Genomic DNA, 22,559 nt, shown 5'->3' with positions numbered 1-22,559 from the left:
AGATCATGCATATTATTCGCATGGTGAAGACACGTTTTGACCACCAAGTTAAAATGTGGTTGGAAAGACGGGTTAAAATTCATTATTATGCCTAGGTTCTTTACTTATACAGAACTGTTTGGGGGCTGTCCAATTTCCTTCAGTCAGACAGCAGAGGGGTCAAATGTTTGGCGCACTCTGCAAGTCCACATTTGTTTTTGAGGAGATGAGTATCAGGTGACTTACTTTGAGGTATCCAAGCACTGACTGCCCCCCAAAAGCACTGTCTCAATTCAAATAGTGTAAAATAAAAATTAAAAAAAAGTAAGGGAGTGATCAACGACCATTGAGAGATACAGTGGGTATAAAGTGGTGTGTGGAATGTAGAAAGCATGAATATTTTGACTCTTTCTGCCAGGGGAGATGTTACAGGCTTCAGAGATGATTTTGCTGAGCTTCTTAGTTTTGTATAAAACATCTAAATGTACTCTCCATAGTAGTTTCTCTCAGCTTACTTGCTATCACCAAAAGACACCACTACTCCATTCATATCATGGAAGTAAGCTGCCTATCAAATCAAAAGAACTCCACAAGATCCTTGCATAATTCGGCAACCCTAGGTGCCAGAACTTAGATTCTCTCTGATCACAAGCCTTCTGCGACAAAATTGCCACAAAATTCACATCAAAAAGAGAGAAACTAGAAAATTACCTTAAGGACAAAACAGCCAATGCACCACCCACATCTGTACGAATGTGTGGATGGACACCAATCTGCGATCCCTAACAACCTTCAATAACCTTTTTACCCAAACGGAATTCCCTCATCTGATCAATGCATGTAGATCACACAGATCACCTCCAGATCGTATCCCTCCATCTTTTGGGACACCTTTCGAGCAACTTGTTCAGGAGAAGTAGCCAGCAACACTTTAAACAAATCACCGGAGCTGGGATACTTTCCACCTGAAACAAACTTGTATCAAACCACTGATTAAGAAGAACCAGCTCAACTTATCTAACCAAGCAATCTAAAGTCAGTACCCATTGGTCCATTGTGGGTAAACTGTTTGAAAGACCAGTCTTTTCACAACTCTACCTGCACTGAAACTAAAAATCATATGTCAAATAAGAAATGTAGTTTCATTTAACACAGGGGCACATACACTGCTCTGATGTCTATGTGGGGTGACCTCAAAGTGGATTAAAATGGGGCTGCAGCGATACTACAACATCTATCAACCGCATTTTGACAACGTTCACCACCATACTTTTCTACAAAGGGCGTGCTATCCTCAGAAACAGGAACATGCACTAAAATATATTGCCTTGTATTCCAAGTACAAGGGAAGCTTGTTTTTTCTACCTCTTTTTACATCAAATCCTCATATCCTTCACTGTGATGTTCCCCTTTCTTATTCAACATCTATCTCACTCTTTGAAAATCCTTCAATTACTTATAACTAGGTAGATGATACTGAAATCATCATAAAATGGATAGCCCTGAAGCGCAACAAGAATGTGGAACAGAAGACTGCCTCTGCACCATAGATACATTAATAATGACCTGAAGCTTAACAGCAAAAACTGAGATCATGGCAGAAAGACAACAGCACAAAAATCAACCTAAGAAAATATTGCCAAACAAACTCTAAGCCCCTCTAACCATATCAAGAGGTGAGAAACGTAGGAATGATCATTGATTCAAACGTATCCCTAGTACCCTGCATTACTGAAGCCACAGGAAGCACCTTCCACACCATGGGATCCTTGCGTCAGATCTTCCCATACCATGGACACAAAAGCTGCAGGCCATTCTCATACCCATGATATCCAAACTTGAATATGCCAGTGACCTCCACCTTGGCACCCACTGAACCATAAATATAAACTATAAATTCAGAATGCTCAGAGCACTGCAATTAACCACCCTACAGCAACTGGACAGGCAAACTATAGAAAGATCTGACAACGAATGCTAGCCAACATAGAACTAACATAGTCGGTCACTGGAGGCCTTTATCATAGTCCATCCATGCCAGTCTTTCACACTCACTTCCTTCCTTCCTTCCAATAGCCATCCAGCCTCGTAAGATAGCAGCGTGATTGACCTTAATGTAGCAACTAATATTAAAACAGGGCTGAAACCTCCTTCATAACAACTGCAAAAACCAAAAAAGGACGAGCAGAGCTAACTAATGCTACCAGTATGTCACCCAACATGAATCGCGTCTAGCCCTCACATTCCTTTTACTCAATACAATGCTACACGCAGCATCCAATAACACGATAACCGCAGCTCAGTGGTCATCATGCACATAAGAACATTTCCCACATAGGTTTAATACTACAACACTCTCCAAAGAACACACCTTACACGGTAGAACATGTTACCCATGAGGGCAAGCAATTCAGCTCCACACACAGTAAGCGCTATATAAATGCTACTATATGTATATGCACATATATTCTGTACTGTTTCTGTAGTTGATTTTTCATGTTTAATGTTTTTCTCCATGGTCATTCAAGAGTTCTGCTGTTTGTAGCTTTACATCCAGGATGAGCCAACCCATCTCCCAGTGCGGTTGTCAGTTTTGTGAAGCTTTGGAGGTGAACAACTCATGAAAATCTCAGACAGCCATTGCTTGATTTGACTGACAGTCATAAAACGTTCTTGTTACCTTTGTGCAAGGAGACTACCCAAAGTGCATTAAGGTTCAGATTTTTCCACAGTCTGGTCACTGTAATTGTGTAGGTGGTCGATGGAGAGCGGACATCATGTGAGAGTTGAGGCCCAAGTTGATGATGTAGTGCTCACTACAATGGACAGAAGATAGATGAATGTGCTGTTACGTGACAGGAGGTAAGGAAGAGGCGAGGGATGCAAAAGGAATATGAGGTAGGAGAAGTTAGTTGGAGACAGACGGCAAGCCAGCCGATATTAATTTATCTGGACTTTTTGGGAAAAGGAGTACAGTTCTGGGAGAGCAGAAGCTCAGTTACCAGAGCAACTTGGATATTTGTTAACTGGTAGTTCAATAGAGGTTTCAGGTTTTGCATTAGAGAGTGGTCCTTACAACTGAATCAGCTGAAGCTTAACTTCCTGAATCATTTGGATTATGTCCAGGGCTAGTTGTTTTGTTTAAGAGCAGTAGATATTAAGTGCTGTATCAGTGGCTTTACTGGTCCATCTAGCTTTAGAGATGATCTGCCTGACAAATATGAAACAATGTAATGTTTAGTTTTACTTTGCAGCATATGTACAATGCCTAAGTGTCATTCATTGTCAATCAGCACGGCAAAATATGAACATGCACACTGTAAGCTGATCCAAAATGCTTCAAACAAGCAAGGCTGAGGGGGGCTGGCCCAAGGCCCCACTCTGTTTATAACTGTGATAATGATATGAGTCGAGTACAAGCTAAACCTCTCAGTAGCCAGATTTACAACAAAAAAAAGACTCACTCTTGGACTGGTGTGATTCTTCTTCAGCAAATGTTATTGCATGTGTAAAATGGATCTATAATAAATATAAATTTGAACATGAATTACTCATCATGGAGCACTATTATTACATTTTAGTACCAGGATTTGAAACACTCTGGTAAACTCTGGAATAGGAGTTTCATGAGAGACTGTATGAGTACAAGTATCTCACTTTTTAAATCCAAAGAGGGTGATGCCAGCTCTGGGGGCCTTCTGGCAAATTATTTAGCTAAACTATTTGAGTCAACTTGGTAATACTTTGTTGAACTTTGTGATTTTAAAACATAAACCAGAGCATCCTCAACTTAGTACAAGAAAGGAACAATTCAGGGTCACAAAATTGATGGGGACATAATCTAAAATACTTCTTAAACTATCAGGATGACAGGAAAAACTCTTGGTTTTCATGACTGTATTTCCTACATGAAGCCCACTTCAATGCAATGATGTTCAGAGACGAACAGAAAACCAAAGAAAATAGAATAAAAGGACAAATAAAAGAATATGTTCAGTGAACCAATTTGTTTACCTGGGCACAGTCAACAAACAGTAGACAGGTTATCATTTCACAAATATTCACATTCCTCTAGCATACCATACTTCACCCAGTATCAGTTTCTCATTTTCAAGCCCTACCCAAGTTCAACCAGGAAGCACAACTTACTTTGTTTTAATGAATGGTGCTGGAGCCAGTTGATGCAATAATAATGACTGATTATGTTTACACAGCACAAACTGAACCGTCACTTGGCACGTAAACAACAGTGTCAATATACACCCAGTGGTACAAAGGTCAATCACCCCATGAGGAAAAAAACTTATTAAAACTGCAGTGTGATCTGTAGGCTCCTAAAAGATGTCTCCAGCAGCTGCTTATTCCAACTAGGTAAACTCATGCACAGTGATCACCACTAAACCTATTATCGTTAGTATTTGTTTTTAAAATGGTAGAAATTGTGGAATGCTGCTCTGCCAAACATGCTGTCTACTCATGACTCAATATCCACAAAAAAGTGCTGTGTGAAATGATACACAGGAGCCTCGTATATTTTGAACAAATTAGTGATCCTAATTGAGGTACGAATGGCATTGTTCGAGGTAGCGGAACGCACCCTAATTCAATAGGAGAAACTTGTGCTACCCTGCTCATTCCAGTATAAAAAACTAAAAACAACAAAAAAGCATCTAGAAAGTGATTATTTCATCCAAGCCACCATACACTGAAATGTAATCGTCAGTACTTAACCCCTCGGGTGCCTTGGACGTAACGCTTACGTTCTGGGCGGCACCGCTCGGGTGCCCAGGATGTAAGTGTTACGTCCTGCACCAGGCTCTCAGGAGAAGCGCTAGCGCTCACCCTGAGGGCCTCCTCCCCCCCTCCTGAGGGCAGGGCTGAAAGGGGAATGGCTCCCCCTTCCACCATCACCCCCTCCCCCCATCTAATGACGTAAGCGTGCACTGACATCATTAGAGACCGTCTGACGGGCAGGAAGCCATTTGCACTTCCAGCGCGTCGAGGGAGAGGAAGCTAAGTTTCTTCTCCAGCTGAGTGGGGGGTGGGATTCCTCGAAAAGAGGCATCAGCGGAAAGTAAAGGGTTTTCCTTTCCCTTAATGGCTCTTTCAGCATTCCTGCTGCTCGATCATGAAGCGATCCGGCAGAAGGAATGCCCACAAGACACCAGGGATTGTGTCGGGAAGCAGCATCTTGGGCAAGGGTCACTCCACTGAGGGGGCATAATGTTTTTCGCCGTTTTGGCCTCCCCCCCCCCTTGGGGGCAGATCGGCCAATTATTTTTAGTAGCCACGACAACACCAGGGATGGTTTGCTCTGTTTTTTTTTTGTGCAAGGGGTCCCCCCCCTCCCCAAAGCGGACAGTATATGTCTGCCCCCAAAGGGGGGGGGGGGGGGCTGATCTATATATATTTTTTTTTAAATAGATCAGTGTGTGTGTGTGTCCTCCTTGGGCAAGGATCGCGGGGCCAGATTGGCCTATTATTTTTAGGCCCATCAGAAGCCACTAAGGCGCCAGGGATTTTTTTTTTTTGTGTGTGGGTGGCAGCCCCTTGGGCATGCGATTCACCACAGTACTGGTGGCCATTTCTACCCCCTTTGGGGTCAGATCAGCCTAGGTTTTGTAGGCCCATCTGCCCCCGAGGGGGGCAGAGAAAACTAGATACCAGGGGAAATTTCTAAATGTTTGGTGGCGGGGTGTTTGTCAACTGGGGAAGTATTTCTGATTATAACAGTTTATTTCTCCTTTTTGTTCTAGTTCAAAGCTTTTGCTCCCTATGCTGTGGCTTGTTGTGGTTTTGACAGTGGTTGGCCTGCGGTTTGTGTAGTTGCATGTTTGTTGCCGTGAATGAATGACGTTTGTAGGTGGTGTACTAAATGTAGAAGTGTGTGTGAAATTGTCCTTAGATTTGTGCACAATCATATTTGTGTTGTCTTATGTCTAATTTGATTTTCTAATTAGTGGGATACCATTGGTGATTGCTGTGTCTGTGCAGAGTAGTTGCTGGTGAGTCTAGCTATTTCAGGCAAGTGAGTGATATCGTTTTTGAGTACTTCATTCTTTTGATAAAGCCACACTTTTTTACTTATTTTAGACAGTGCTGGATGTTGGAGCATTTGTCAAGTTACACTTCTTAGAAAAGATCATCGCTAGCCGCACAGTGACTGCTTAGCAGGTTGTTGGCATGCTTTTTGAGTCGTCTTCTGAACAGGATTATGAGACAGACTCTGCAACTGAGGCAGAGGAGGAAGTGAGAGATTCTGGCAGTGAGTTTTCCGTCCAAGAGCAATCTTCTGATGAGGAAGCCACTCTGAGCGCAGATGAAGGGCCTTTTTTAGAGGAGGACACTGATGTGCCAATAGTGCAGCAGCCTGGGGCTGAAAGGTTTCCCATTGGAAGACCTGACACCTGGGTTGCCCCAAACATGGAGCAGCGCCAGTGGTGTAGAGTAAATACGAAAAACTTTTGCCTGTCAATTTCTTTGAGTTGTTTATGGACGATGTATTTTTGGAAGAGATTGTTCAGCAGACTAAATTTGTATGCGAAGCAGTATTTGAGGGACACCGGTGCCAGACTTAGGCCTCAGTCTAGAGCTACCCAGCGGATTCCCATAAATCTGGAAGAGATTAAAAAGTTATTGGGTTTGAATTTTTTGATGGGGTTGATAAGGAAGCCGTCACTGGCCTCTTATTGGTCTACTAGTCCGTTGGCGGCAATGGCTATATCTCCTGCAACCCTGACTTATAATTGGTATTTGCTTCTTCTTCGGATGCTGTATTTTGATGACAATGCTTTAGCTTTGCCACAAGATCACCCTAATTCTGACCGTTTTAAGATTAGGCCTATCCTTGATCACTTTGTAGATTGGTTTTCAGGAGGAGTATGTAACAGGCTAAGAAATAAATGTGGACGAGTCTTTGGTCCTGTTCAAGAGTCGATTGTTTTTTAGGCAGTCCATTCCTAGCAAGAAGGCACGGTATGGAATTAAATTGTATATGCTGTCTGGAAGTAGTACAGGATATTTTTATAATTTCCAGGTCTACACTGGTAGGGATTCCAGTACTGACCCCCCTGGTTGTCCGCCCACTTTTAGAGTCAGTGACAAAATTGTGTGGAACATGGTAGACGACTGTTAAACAAAGGTCACCATTTGTATGTAGATGAGCTACTATCTCTGAAATCTGCAGACAGGAGGGATGTGTACATGCTAATCACCATCCATGATGAGAGTACTTCACCTGTGGCTGTTTGGGGTCAAGTTGCTGAAGTGCGCAAACTTGTGTGCATTTTAGACTACAATAAGCACATGGGTGGTGTTGACGGAGTAACTCAGAGGTTGGAACCTTGCACTGCTGTTCGTAAGTCATACGTTTGGTATAAAAAGTTACTATTCATTTGTTTAATCTAGCAACTTTTAATGCTTTTATTGTGTTCAAGGATTGTTCCCTTGAGTCAAGGATGACATTTGTTAAATTTCAGGAGTCAGTGATAGAGAGCCTTGTTGTGGTGGATCATGCAAGAGTTCCTAGAGTAGCAGTGGTGGAGGATGTGGCTAGAATGAAACATTGCCACTTTCCTGATCAGATTCCTCCCACTCCCCAAAAATACTTTCCCGCTAGGAAATGTAGAGTCTGTGCCCGAAGAGGTATCTGGAGGAAGATTCTGATGTACTGCCCCAATTGCCCTTCAAAGCCTGGGCTGTGTGTGACCGGCTGTTTCAGGAGTTACCACAAAAAAAAAAGAATTCTGGGAAATACCGTGAGTGTAAACTGCTGGTTTTATATTTTCCTATGTACAGTTTCACAGCAAGCATTACTGTTATGTATTTAGTTAGAGCTTTTGCGTTTGTAGTGTTGTGCTTACTTATAACTAGTTAGTGGTTTCTTTGTTGTTAAAAAAAAAAAAAGAAAAAGAAAAAAGTGATGCGGTGTGCGTGGAGTGGTGCTTGGCTGGCCGTGTGCGTGGAGTAGTGCTTGGGTGGCAGTGTAAATAGTGAAATCTGCAAACCTCAAAATTTACTTTAAAAAGCATATTTTCCTCACTTTTCTTTGTAGAATCACCACACCGGCACAAATTTCCCACTACCCAGCGTTCCCCTCAGTCTTCCAAATAAAATGATACCTCACTTTTGTGGGTCCCCAAAGCAGAGTCAGTCTAAAAATGTATAAAAGAGAAATTTTGCTTATCAACTCGCTGTGCTACCCCTCAATTTCTACACGTTTTTGGCCTTTTCCTGTTGAGGGCACCTGAGCCATCAACACAAGTGAGGTATCATTTTTATTGGCAGACTGAGGGGAACATTGGGTGGTAGGAAATTTGTACTGGCACAGTGATCCACGCAAGCCACACCTCCCTGGACTCCTCCGGGTGTCTAATTTTCAAAAATGTCTGGGTTTTGTAGGTTTCCCTAGATGACCGCCATACCTGGGACCAAAAACGCAGGCCTACCCACCCAAGTGAGGTAAAAAAAAATAATCGGGGGACCTCGGGGAACACAGAATAGAAGAACAATTGTTATTGCCCCTTGTCCTTCTCTACATTTTTTCCTTCCAAATGTAAGACAGGGTGTAAAAAAGACGTCTGTTTGAGAAATGCCCTGTAATTCAAATGCTAGAAAGGGGACCCCGGAATTCAGAGATGTGCAAATACCCACTGCTTCTCAACACCTTATCTAGTGCCCATTTTGGAAATACAAAGGTTTCCTTGATACCTATTTTTGACTCTCTATATTTTACCAAATAATTTACTGTACACGCTGTTCACATTGAAAAAACCATTGCAAGGTGCACCTCATTTATTGGCTCTGGGTACCTAGGGTTCTTGATGAACCTACAAGCCCTAAATATCCCCGCAACCATAAGAGTCAAGCAGACGTACTGGTATAATGTTTGAAAATCTGACATCGCAGGAAAAAGCTAGAGTAAAACATGGAGAAAAATGGCTGTTTTTTTCACCTCAATGTCAATATTTCTGTATTTCAGCTGTTATTTTCTGTAGGAAAACCTTGTAGGATCTCAAAAATGACCCCTTGCTAAATTCAGAATTTTTTCAGAAATGTTTAGCTGTCCGGGATCCAGCATCGGTTTCACACCCTTTTTCAGTCACTCACAGGAAGAGGCTTAAAGGACAAAAAATAGTAAAAATGGGGTATGTCCCAGTAAAATGCCAAAATTGTGTTGAAAAATGTGGTTTTCTGATTCAAGTCTGCCTGTTCCTGAAAGCTGGGAAGATGGTGATTTTAGCACCGCAAACCCTTTGTTGATGCCATATTCAGGAAAAAAAACACAAGCTTTCTTCTGCCGCCCTTTTTCCCCTTTTTTTTTTTTTTAAACAGTATTTTGGCTAATTGCTTGGTCTCCTTCAGGGGAACCAACAAACTCTGGGTACCTCTAGAATCCCTAGGATGTTGGGAAAAAAGGACGCAAATTTGGCGTGGGTAGCTTATGTGAACAAAAAGTTACAAGGGCCTACGCGCAAACTGCGAAGGTGTCAGCTTGTTCTAAAAGAGTGGTTGATACAAATCTCTGAATAAGATTACAATCGGGAGTGGAGGCAGGAGTCAAAGGTCGTAGAAAACGTGTTTGAAACCTTTTAAATTCATTCATTAACCTTCAGTAATGTACAATGTGACAAGTCACTAGGGGAAGGAAGGAGCAAGTGATAAGAGCTGGTTAAAGATAGTGGAGAAATGTGCTGGTGGGAAGAAACTGGATTAGGATAGGACATGGATAAAAAAAAATCATATTCGGACACAGGAGATGGGGAGAGGAGACAATGCAGAGGAACACAAAGGGAAGGTGTAGGAAAGTACCATCTTGCCTGGCATGTTACCCCCATTTTCACTGTATGTATGCCCTGTGTCACTGGGATCCTGCTAGACAGGACCCCAGTGCTCATAGTATGTGCCCTGTATGGGTTCCCTGTGTGGTGCCTAACTGTATCACTGAGAATCTGCTAACCAGAACCTCAGTGTTTATGCTCTCTCTGCTTTCTAAATTTGTCACTGCAGGCTAGTGACTAAATTTACCAATTCTCATTGGCACACTGGTACACCCATATAATTGCCTTGAATATGGTACTTAGGTACCCAGGGTATTGGGGTTCCAGGAGATCCCTATGGGCTGCAGCAATTCTTTTGCCACCCATAGGGAGCTCAGACAATTCTTACACAGGCCTGCCACTGCAGCCTGAGTGAAATAACCTCCACGTTATTTCACAGCCATTTTTCATTGCACATAAGTAACTTATAAGTCACCTATATGTCTAACCTTCACCTACAGCGAGGAGATCTACCGATGGTGATAGGGCTGGACGTACACCGGCCACAATGCTCCGTAAGCTGTGGGCAAGTAATTAAATTGTAGAGCTAACTGATTCGACCGGAGCGCGACACTCCGGCACTGGGGAGATCAAGCTTATCCTCACTGACTTTTATTCGGACCTGTATGCTGAACCCCCAAGGCTAAACTCAGTGGCAGCTGCTGACTATTTTGCAGATATTAGCCTTTTGTGGTTTGAGAATGAGCACAGGCAATATCTAGATGTTCCCTTTTCGGTGGACGATGTGGTCCAGACAATACGCAGTTTACCAGGGAATAAGGCACCTGGGCTGGATAGTCTGACACCGTCTTTTTATAAGGAATATGCTAACATATTAGCACAGCACTTCTTGGAGGTCTATGCGGAGGCTCTTCAGACAGAGATCCTTCCGTCCTTGCTGTAGGAGGCTCTTATTGTGACCATCTTAAAGCCCGGGAAAGTTCTGTGATGTTGCGATTCTTATAGGCCCCTCTCGTTAATCAATATAGACAATAAGATCCTGGAGAAGCTCACTGCGGCCCTATTGCAGCCCCTGCTCCCTTCTCTGGTGCTGCCGGATCAATCAGGCTTTGTGCTGAGTCGCTCCACCCTATGTAACCTCTGAACTTATTTTGCGATATGTAGCATGATTGATCCTGAAGACTGTACAGCGGCAGTGTTCCTAGATGCCACCAAGGCCTTCGACTTTCTGGCGTGGCAATATATGTTCGCTTTGCTGGCTCGGGTGGGTTGGAGCTCTAGGTTTATTCAGATGATTTGCCTGCTGTACTCGCAGCCGTCCACCCGGCTGAGAGTCAATGGTACTATTTCTGATTTCCAGATTGCTAGAGGCACTCACCAGGGATGCCCACTCTCTCCGCTACTTTTTGCCATCGCGATGGAGCCGCTTGCGACAGCATCATAATAATAGGGGCTTGGCATTCTGGCAGCACCCAATTTTAATATCCATGTATGTGGACCATGTTGCCTTATATGTTAGGGACCCGCAGCTGCACCTTGATGTTCTGTTGGATTAGATAGTCTGCTTTGGACAAATTTTCGAGATCATCATCAACTGGTCCAAGTCTGTGGTGTTGCCCCTATCCGAGGCTACGGTACTGTTTCCCCTCTAGATACCCCCTTTGCTGGGCTGACAGAGCGGTGGGGTATCTGGCTAAGTAGGGATGTTAAAATGCTTTGGTCAGCTAATTATGGAAAAGCTATAATGTAGTTGTAAGACAAGGTAGAGGTGTGGCGTTCACTGCTGCTTTCGCTGAGGGAGTCGCACTGTGATAGCGAAGATGTTTTTTCTGCCCAAGGTTTTTAATCTCTTTATTAATCTACCTCTTGTCCTTACTGCGAGTTTCCTGAAGCGTCTTAGATCTGCACTTGTGACTCTGGCCTGGGATGGGTGACGGCCCACAATATCATGGGAAAAACTGACACTTCCGTTTGAACGGGGTGGGCTGGCGGCCCCGGATCTAGCACTATATTATTACTGTGCAAAGGCATATTTTGCGCATTTTTGGCTACACTCTATCGGATACTTACCTCACTTGACACCTAAAAGCGACACTGTGTGGTCTGATAGACTACCGCAGGTGCTGGTTGACCCGACCAGACCCAGACTGCAAGGGGACGAGACAGTGGCGTGCGCGGCGAGAGCTTGGACTGCACTGTTGCGGCGAGTGGCCGTGAGGTAGACTTTCGCCCCTTCGATACCGGTTCTGGACATGCAGCTGTCGGAGTATGGCCAGGTCTTCGAGTTTCTCTGAGAGTCCGGCTGGACTACCTTGGGGTCCTGGTTCCCTGATGAGAGGTTCATCTCCTCGGAGGCCGCAATTGGTGATGTACATGACACTGAACTGAACTGAACTGAACCGACTATTCTTTCTCAGAATTCGTGCTATGCTCCGTGCGCGTTACCCCTGCTTTCCTGCAATGCCCACAGAGTGACGAGCGCTGGAGCTTCTGTATCAAATGCAATCCCCACACAGGCTTATTACGAGGTTATATGTTTGCATGCAGAACGATGTGGCTGAGACAGAGGTTAAAGCCAAAGCCCACTGGGAGGTGGACATGGGTGAAACCATTCCTGATGAAGAGTGGAGACGTTGCTGCGCGCATATGAGAGAGCTTTCCCTCAACGACAGATTGCGCCTTATTCACTTCAATTTTTTACATTATTTGTATTACACAGAAGGATATGGGCCTCTGGGCATTGCGAGAGATGTATGACCCCTAATGCAGATTTTTTGCATCTAGTGTGGAGCTGACCGGTGCTGCGTGTATACTGGACAGAGGTGCTGTGGGTGATTGAGGAGATGACTGAGATCCAGCTGCCGCATACTCCTAAACTTGCCCTTTTGGGATATGTTGAGGGGTTACCTGCCATGCACGGGAGATTGGTGGGACTGTTGCTGCTGCTGGCTAAGCGTAGGGTCGCGATGTGCTGGGGGAGGCATTGAATCCTCGCTGCTCTGAATGGTTGCACGATGTTTCGTATTGTCAGGAGAAACTAATGACATACTGGGACCTTATGCCGGAGGGCTCCCGACCAAGAGATATTTAGGCCACCCAGCGCTCCTTTTTGGAGACCTGTTTACTGAAAAACACACAGTAGCCCAGCGCTCCCCAGCGAATACACAATAGTGATATTCCCCTGCCATGCTATCGAATCACTGTTTGCATTTGTATTGGTGATCAGACGGCTGCAATGTCCTTATTCCCCCTCCTCCTTTTTCTGCTACATATTGTTACCTTCTCTTTTCCTTTGTCTGCTTCCTTTTCCTGCTCTTTGCTTTCTCTACGTTGTTGTCTCTTCCATTTCCTTTGTTTCACACATCAGGAGGTCTCACTGATGCGGTTTTGATAACACTGCGGTTAATGGCGATAGGCTTCCTTCCTATTGAATTATACGTCTGATGGATACAAGACTCCAATGTTCCTTGCTTTATATTGTGACTATGGTGCGTACTCAATGACCTCACTGATGTGTACGTGATGTGTACTGATGTGTACATTTAGTGTTGATATCAATAAATGCAAAAGTGTTTTAAAAAAAAAAAAAAGTTGCAAGTGCCTTCATTCTTTTTGCTTCAATGTTAAGTGAGGTGATTGGTCTGAAGAGCTTATGCAAACAGTGTTTTTTATGGCTTGGGTAGAACAAGCATACCGGCCTCCAGCAATGTCCACCTAATTTGTATCAACTGCGCCCTGCAAAGACAAAGCTCATTAACGGCCCTCCATGTGCGCAACCACAATGAAGGCAGGGTAAAAGCCTAACTTCCTCCCAGAGGCAAAAGAGTCTGGAATAAGGTAGGGAGCAACATTCAGATTCACACCAAAATAATTAACACTTTAGGAGAAAAAATAAAAGTTACGCTCTATTACACAAAAGGCTCACAGAAAAATAGGACTGGGTCATGCTAATGCTGTGAGCAGATATGATAACAATTAGAAAAGTAACTTTTAAATATTTGCCCTGCAACATCAAGTATGCAAGTGCTGAAAGAACAAACCCATAGATCGAGACAGAACAATGTTACATTTCTAAGCGGACATAAGCATTTGGTTCTGAAAAAGTACATAAAAGTTCCATAAGGGTACTTCCAATAAGCTGTAACATTTAGCACACAAGTATCTGTTAAAGAGAACTTTAAGCTAGACTGTCTCAAACAGAGTAGAAATTAAATGCTGCTTCTTCCCAATGCATTTTAGTCAATGGAGTTCCACACAGAGTAAAAGTAAACCTCTTTACTGAAAGAATGTGTTGCTCTACGAAGAGGCCTTTTATCTTTATTTGCAATAGCCATGCAGCCTGGTGTAAAGTTATAACTATCCATGTTATAGTATTTCAAAAGGTAGGATGCCAATGACACTTTCAGTGGTTGTGCTGTGAATAAGAGGTCTCAAATGTACAGTAGTCTCCTGTGAGGTTGCTCCAGCAGTTGAGGGAGATTGGTAAACCACCACAGGTAAGACCAGTATCAGCGTAATAATCCTTTTGCCAACAGAGAGCAAAATAAAGGTGGAGAAACCTAACAAAATGTCTTAGACCAATCAAAGTATCTTGAGTGTAAACATGCTTTTGCTCATGATAAAAGAGCAGCTGCTCAGCGCCCATTTCTACTTTAAAGAAACTAGCTGGCTTTGACCGCTTTGGTTGGGACTTTGTGGGTTCTATGCTTAAAGACAGACAAAAAATATTCACTGTTTATCGTTAGTTGTTTTTTGATATTCAGATAATTGTCTATAATCTCTGTGACCCGGGCAGTTTTCACAGGGACATTGCATGAACCTGACTGTATGATGTCCGCTTTGCCTTCTTACTGCCTAGCATCACCTTCTATGGTCTCACTCATTTCTCAACTGAGTAGTGTGTGCTGATAAAAGTTGGTGCAGATGAAGTCCCGAGCAATACCACATCAGCTTTTTGATGGGGAAAAGGAGTCCACAGTCACATTTGCATTATTCATCAAAGGAGAGGGGTGTGGTTGTTGAATCAATGTTTTCCAATAACATTATGGCCTGGGATCAAGGGTTAGCCACATACTAAAGCTATAAAAAAAAGGGGAGGTAGTAGTCAACCTTGGAAACAGAAACGGAGAGAACTCTAGAATATATTTGCTTTTTCTGTCTCACCCATGTTTCACCACCCCACAAAGTAAAGCAATGACGCAAATACCCTCTAACCCTTATGACCAGGGTAATGAAAGTGGTTAGATTTAAAGGTCAATGGAAGGGGGAAGTAACCTAGACTTCCACTGTAATATATGTCTAATATATGGATCTGTACACGATGTATTGTGTGTTAACGCGTCAAGCCCTTGACGCGTTAACACACAATACATTGTGTACAGATCCAGGACGCTTTAACTTGCCCTGGTAATTTCAAATTACTGGTCATTACTTACGCAGGCTGATTGAATGTCAACACCATCAGCATTTTATGAGAAATAACCCGAGCGCCAGATAATTTATATTAACGGTTCTTCGACTGCAAACCATTTACTGGATATTTGCATACCCCCAGACCTTGAGACCATTTCATTAAATGAAGATGTTCGTGACCACTAGACAGTCCTCTCACACTGGAGCTTAGATGCTACCAATAGGATTACCTTGTCCTGATGATGACCCCCTTTGACTCACCTTAACCACGGGGTCAAAACGTCGACATATATCTAACAGTGGATTATGTAAATACAAAGAAATCTTGTGAGACTTCAGGGCTTCCTGGACTGAAGGAGCCACTAGAAGTTCATAATTTTCTTAACCACCCTTGTACATACTGTATATCTCAATTTCACCTTCCTGCACCTTTTATCACTTTCACTGTTTTTATTAGGAGCACTTATCTAGACGAACGCAAACTTTACATACACAGATGGAATTTATATGCAAATGTCTGGAACAGAATGCTTAAAGTAATATATGTAATAAATTTCTATTGATACCACATTTATACATTTTTATAGAGCACATAGCTACCCTAGGGCATCCCAGCGCTAAAGGTACAGAGAAATCCAGGAAACATGAAAAAGAGACAACTAATGACTAAAAAGAATGGTTTTCAGTTTCTTCCTAAAAAAGGATTCAGAAGGTTCATGGCGAAGCTCAGAAGGTAAGGCATTCCAAAGATGGGCAGCCTTGATAGTAAAGGAGTTTCCACCCCATGCTCTATGGACACGGGGTATATGAATCTGCCGGGCTAAAGAAGATCTAAGGTGTCTTCGAGGGGCGTGAATATAGATGTGTTTTCTAAAAAAAGAAGGTCCTTTGTTATGTAAGGCTCTGTGAGTGATGCACATGGATTTAAAATGTATGCGATGTTTGACCGGCAGCCAGTGGAGAGCCACAAGAGCCGGCATGGCAGGTAAATGTCTCCGGCAGTCCGTAAGGAGCCTAGCTGCAGCGTTCTGAACAATCTGCAGCTTCCTTATCACGTATTCCGGGGAGCTGAGGTAGAGGGAATTCCCATAGTCCAGGCGGGAAAGAATCAATGCCTGGACCAGGACCCTTCTGGACAAGGCAGGAAGAAGATTGAGAATCTTCCTAAGCGATCTGATAACGCCAAAACAAACCGAGGATATTTTCTTAGCTTGTGATTCCATCGTAAGACGGGAATCCAGTATAAAACCTAGGCTTTTTATCTGTCTTCTAGGGGACAGAAGACTGGCAAAGGTCTCTGAGTAACAAGATAAAGGGGAGGCAGGAGAGCCATTGCCTAAAATGAGTACTTCAGATTTGCAGTCGTTGAATTTAAGCTTGGATTGAATCATCCAGTCACTTATGTCCTTCATACAGCCAGACAGATTTGCAGAGGGAGACTTCGCAGTGCTGGAGAGAGAGACGACTAATTGAGTATCGTCAGCGTAGGTGATCAATGAAAGATTGTAGGGGGCAACCACTTTGGCCAAGGAAGATAGATAGACATTAAAGAGGGTAGGACTTAAGGAGGATCCCTGAGGGACTCCACATACTGAAGAAACGACATTAGACAGGAAAGAGCGGTCTTAAACTTGAAAGGATCTTCCAGTAAGAAAGGAGAACAGCCAAGAAAGCGCAGGGCCTCCCACGCCTATGTTACGGAGTCTGTCACAAAGAAAAGAGTGGTCAACCGTGTCAAAAGCTGCGCTAAGGTCCAGGAGAATAATGGCTACATGTCCTCCCTTATCTAATAGATGACGGGCAGATTCGGTCACCGTCAGAAGCGCAGACTCAGTGCTGTGTTGTGCTCTAAAACCCATTTGGGAGGGGTGAAGGAGCATATTACTTTCCAAATAGTTAATAAGCTGTAGATTTATATGCTTCTCTAGTATCTTAGCTAGAATGGGGAGAAGAGCAATGGGTCTGTAATTATCCAGGACTAAGGGGTCAAGTTTGGGCTTTTTAAGGAGAGGTTTTACAATGGCGTGTTTAAGCGATTGGGGGAAGAGGCCCGCGGTGAGGGAAGCATTGAGAATTTTCGTCAAAGAAGGAATAACAACATCTGCGGCTTTTATAAGAATGGACGGGGAGCATGATCCAAAGGGGAGCCAGATTTGATAGCACTGAGTAATTTAAAAGCTTGCTCATCTGTGAGCGGTAAGAAGGCAGTTAGTGAGGGTCCGGTCGGTAGTGGATTCCCTGCTAGCTCATCAGAAGACATCTGGGAGGAGGACAGTGAGAAATCAGCGTAGATCCTCTTAATCTTGTCCTGGAAATGGGCTGCTAGAGAGTTGCTATGAATAACAGACGCTTCAAATCGGGGAGGCCGGTGTAGGAATAGTAGTAAGCTCTTTAAAGATCTGGAATATTTCTTTCTGAGAGTTAGAGGGGTACATTAGTTGCGCACAGAGATTTTCTTTAGACATAAATTACCGTGGAAGTCTAGGCTACTTCCCCCTTGCATTGACCTTTAAATCTCACCACCACACAAAGGCATTGCAGAGGGCCATGAATTCACCATATTCAAAGAGTATATCATACCACAAATATACTAAACATTGATAAGTGACTTAGACGTAATTGTCAATCTGTACCCAATTCCGGAGTATAAGTGACTTGAATCAAGCTCAAAATGGTTGTGTATAAGCGTTGGCTGAATACCGTTCCACTTGATAAGAATCTATAATAAAGGGGCGGAAGCAGTCATTCTGTTGCACCAACAGGTGTCCCCTGCCGAGGCTGGTAGTTGCTGTCGTCAAGTGCCGTCAAAAAACTAATCAAAAGTCATCATGGCACTTTATAGCAACCTGGACATTCCTCAAAAGTAAAGCATAAGAGATACAAAACATGGTGATAATTCTCAAATGTATTATTGCACATGATGGCCACTTCATAAATAGCAAAGGCAATGTATTTTAATGAAAACAAAGATTAATCTAAAAATAAGCTTAAAAATGCAGCAAACACATAGAGTTCTTAAGATATAGGAAAATAAGAATGTCTTATACCGAAAACAGGTAGAACTCAGTGTGTATATATAAATAGATCCCAATTCCATAGTGTGACAAATTAACTTCCAATCAACTGCAATGCACATTTTTAAGATGAGAAAAGGGCTTAAATACATAGTCCAAACCTTTTGTCTCTACCTATCTTTCCACTTGCTTCCCCTTTAGGAAATAAACAATTAAAGTATCTTGCAAGTTCCAATACAGTTACCTCTATTAGAATCAAATTATGGATTTAATTGACTACCATTTTACTAATAAAAAAAGAAGGACATTCATATGTTCAAGGGAATTTAAAACAATTCTCTATCCAATGCCTTCAGGTTCCTGCTTATTAGCATAGCTACTCAACGGCAATCCACATTTCACTGCAGAGTCCTTCTGACTGGACATTAGTCACACCTGCATGCAAGATAACAGTCTTAAATTGAGACATTGGTCTTTACTCGACACGTCAACCTGTTTGGTTTTCACTACTCTCTACATATCAACTGTTCACAAATATCAATAAAAATTCCATGGTGCACTATGATAGCACTCAATATGATTTATTCAATATGGATCTCAACTTCATCTTCAAGAAAACTACGCACTGTCTTATGAATCCAACAATCTGTATCATGGAAACCCAAAGAAATAGATTAAGAGAAAAGACATACCCATATTGCAAGGTTCACTCTTTTTCCTCCAATGTTTAACTTTTTTGTTAGAAAGGATGCCTGAAAAAGGAAAATAATTAATGTGAGTAACGAGTCCTCAAAAAAATAAGGCAGATTGCGGGTGTATCATTGAATCTCAAAAAATGAAATGGAAAAATGGATCAGATAATACTTAAGGCTAGAAAATATGCACTTTGAGGTCTTGGAATAATCCCACAACCCAACTTCTAGCATGCTAAAGTAGCCAAAACTCATTTTATTCCCTTTTCCATGGGTATATTAAGTGAATAGTACACATGGTGGGTACACACAATATTAATCATGGTCAGTGAAGACCGGTGGAATCCACAGAAATCAAGTACACAATAACACTGTTTCATGACATTGGTCTTAACAGGGAATAAGCAGTATAATAACATACATAGTGTGTACTTAAGCAATATCTTCAGATTTTCAGATTAAATGATCTTGTAGACTTCCAAGAATTTCTCTCCAACTATTCAAGTCTCCTTCTAGTTTGGTATTAGTGCTCACAGTATATGTACATATCGCCTTATCCAGCAGCCATTCATGTATACATTTCTATCACTTGTCAAAAACAGGTCCTCCTTCTTATTATGAATGAATGAAAGTTGTTCTTTTTCCATTGCCTGACTGATATATACCATTTAAGAACGCATGAATGTTCATATGTGATATGGGTGTAAGCCTAGTTCACAGTGTCTCATATTCATCATGACAATCACAAATGTTAGTTTAAGGATAACCATTAATGCTCCCAAAAACACTAAACTACTGGGCATACCAAAATCAAATGAATTATTACCATATGAAATCCAGAGCATTCCCCTAGAGCAGAGGTTCCCCAGCTTTTAACTCTTAAAGACCCCCCACTGAATCACTACTGGAAGCCAGGGACCCCCAAGCAATCTGTACAATTTAAATTTCAAACATTAAAACAGTAATTCACAAAAAAATACACAAGCAAGTACACACCAAACAAATGCTCGAATTACTAAAGATAGAATTATTTTATACTGAAAAATATGCAAAAATCTAAATATTTTAATGGGAAGGTTGGCGCTGCATCTAGGCGACTAACTTTTCAATGTTAATTCTATTCAGGAAAGATGAATCCTGAGGTCAGATTCTACATTCCCAAGCAATTTCGGCTTTTTAGCTTTTTCACATGAATATGTGGTGGGGAAAGGAAGCAAAACCATAAGGGTCTCATCTCTCCATAGCCTCTCTGTCACATGTAATTAATTTGTTTTATAGCACTTCTCATACCAGTGTAGGGTGTTGGAGCACTTTACAGGGGATTACAAGGTGTAGGATTCAGATGGCATTTTCTAAGAACGCTTGGTCTGGAGAAGCACAAAGTCAGGATTCAGAACGTAACACAGTGATTAGAAATGACTAATAATAAGAATACATTTCTATGCAACCAAACTTTTTTTTAGCAGCATAAGGCTAATGAAAGACTGGGAAAAAAATACTTTCTAATTTGATTCAGGCAGTTTGCATGCAGCTCTTTGATGGCAGTTCATAGCACACTGTGCTGGATTACAATAGTAATTTATGAACTGCACAGCAACTAAAGAATCTGTGACAAAAGGAGTAACCCGCTGTGCTATGCACATAAAATCTTGTTCTGTGCATGATACACGTTCTTTGCAGAAGGCATATTAACAGTCTGCGTTACCCCCCCCCATCCCATGAAAGCTGCTGGCCGTACATGGAACTTTGCCCTGCTTTTCAAACTGCTGCACAAACTAAGTAATAAATAAAAACAGGCAGCAAGAGGCTCTAGAGCGAGAATACTCTCCTGTCGACCCAGACCTGCAGACACCCTGGCTATGTGTCACGGACCCCTGGGTGGAACATCTATAGGATATGTTTGTAAAGCGACCGAACCTGGATTAGGCAAAATCGTGCGTGACTCGATTACATTTTATTATAGTTTAACGCTATTTGTTCCATACAGTGACAATAATTTGTTCTCTATAGTCCCTACACCATTTATCCCTAGCACACAGAGTTGTTGTCTCGACGAGCCTTGCAGAGTGCACTGTATATAGCAGACAATGGGTTGGTACACTGTGATAGATCTATGACTTTCAAGAGCGTATTAGGTTCAGGGAGCCTGTCTGCCTCCGAAGTAGTGCAAGTTGCTTTTGACAACCTGAAATGCAGCAGGAAATGTCCTCATCTCATAGCAAATTGTTCTCTTTACTTTTTTGATTGTGAACAGCATATTACATTGGTAAATATCGACCATACTCACAAAAACTTTGTTCAACCAGGTTCTTGAATTAATCTCAGGGTATTACCTGCATAAATCACAGTCCCCACAGAGGTGTTTTTTCTTAGTATTGTCTGGCACATCCTATCTCAAATCTGTGACATTAATAAAACTTGATATGATATTCCTCCGTCGGACACAGGGGGAAGGAACACATAGAAATTCCGCTAATATGATTGGTTCCCTTTTAGATACTTCATATCTATCACAGCTAGCCCTCCATATCCATCAGGCAATTTTAAGGTCACTAACTCTACTCTGTGGCAAGCAGCTGTCCTTACAAGACATGCCCCAACAATGTCAAATTTATGGAAAATACTTTTGGGGATGGCGCAGAACTTACTCTCAGAAATCTCATATAACTGGGTAGCACCACAATTTTGAGCAGTATCATGCAGAGAGGAGATGTCTTGTAGAATGCCCCCAATTTACTGACACCTTCCAGTATGTGAACAATGGGTAACTTAATATCCTGATCACGATTGTGAGTTACTCAAATACAGAAGCATTTAAAATCTGTGATCTCCCATTTGGAAGCCAATAGCTTGGAAAGAGGGAACCTAAATTGCCGCCCAATTGCCTAATCGAAATAAGATAGATTTTGACTTATTAGTATGGAGCTCAGAGAGACCTCTGAATTTGCTTAGGGCATTCCACATGTAAGGGACAGATGTGGTGGGTTCTCTAAGAAACACCAAGTAGATGCCTGCGTTTTGGACAACTATGTGTACTTGCACCCATCTGAATTACCAAATGATGTAGCTATATTCTTGATATGCAGTCCAAATAAACATTCCTTCACTAGAGCCTAAAAAAAGGGTGGCTCTAGTGTTCCAACACTTGCAAAACTATTTTGTATAACACAGCTTTTTCTAACTCATACTAGAAGGGAGAAAGGTATGTAAGAGCCAGAAACAAGTGCCATTCCTTTGTGTAAAATGCCTTATCAATAGGCAGTGAAAATACAATGTATACTTCCACATTTATATCTAAAACGTTGTGAATGAACTAAGTCCAACAGATCTTGCATTAAGTTATGCCATTACATTTTACTGAACAGGCTGTATTAGGACTGTGAACACTCCAAGTAGGGGCCCCTGCCAATATGCCACCAAGTATTTTAGTTTCCACTTTTAACATTGAGAGAGATGAGTATTTGAGGTTGCCGGGATCTATCCTAAGTTTTGGGATCACCACTATCTGTGCTTGCCTCAAAGATTCGGGGACTCATTCTATTTCAGCACATTCAAGACAGACCTATAAATTTTTTTGATCAGTATGCCAGAACACAATTCATCTGATTACAGAAGGAAGTACATTTAGGTCAAAGGTTTTACCTACCACCTTTGTACAGACATCTAGAAGCACAATCCTGCCA

At 42.2% G+C, this 22,559-nt stretch overlaps 1 protein-coding gene across 1 annotated transcript in view; it reads right to left on the bottom strand.

Moving 5' to 3' along the window:
• RAB21 (RAB21, member RAS oncogene family) overlaps positions 1-22,559 on the bottom strand; it is a 242,597-nt gene that overhangs the window by 198,102 nt on the left and 21,936 nt on the right. Inside the window, exon 2 of the mRNA XM_069229564.1 lies at positions 18,877-18,936. Coding sequence (XP_069085665.1) covers positions 18,877-18,936 — 60 coding nt within the window. The remainder of the gene's footprint in view (positions 1-18,876; positions 18,937-22,559) is intronic.

This window comes from Pleurodeles waltl, chromosome 4_1 (genome assembly GCF_031143425.1).
Source record: "Pleurodeles waltl isolate 20211129_DDA chromosome 4_1, aPleWal1.hap1.20221129, whole genome shotgun sequence".
In the NCBI taxonomy this organism is placed as follows: domain Eukaryota; kingdom Metazoa; phylum Chordata; class Amphibia; order Caudata; family Salamandridae; genus Pleurodeles; species Pleurodeles waltl.
Note: the sequence above shows the minus strand (reverse complement) of the source record. Positions and strands in the feature narration are given on the sequence as shown.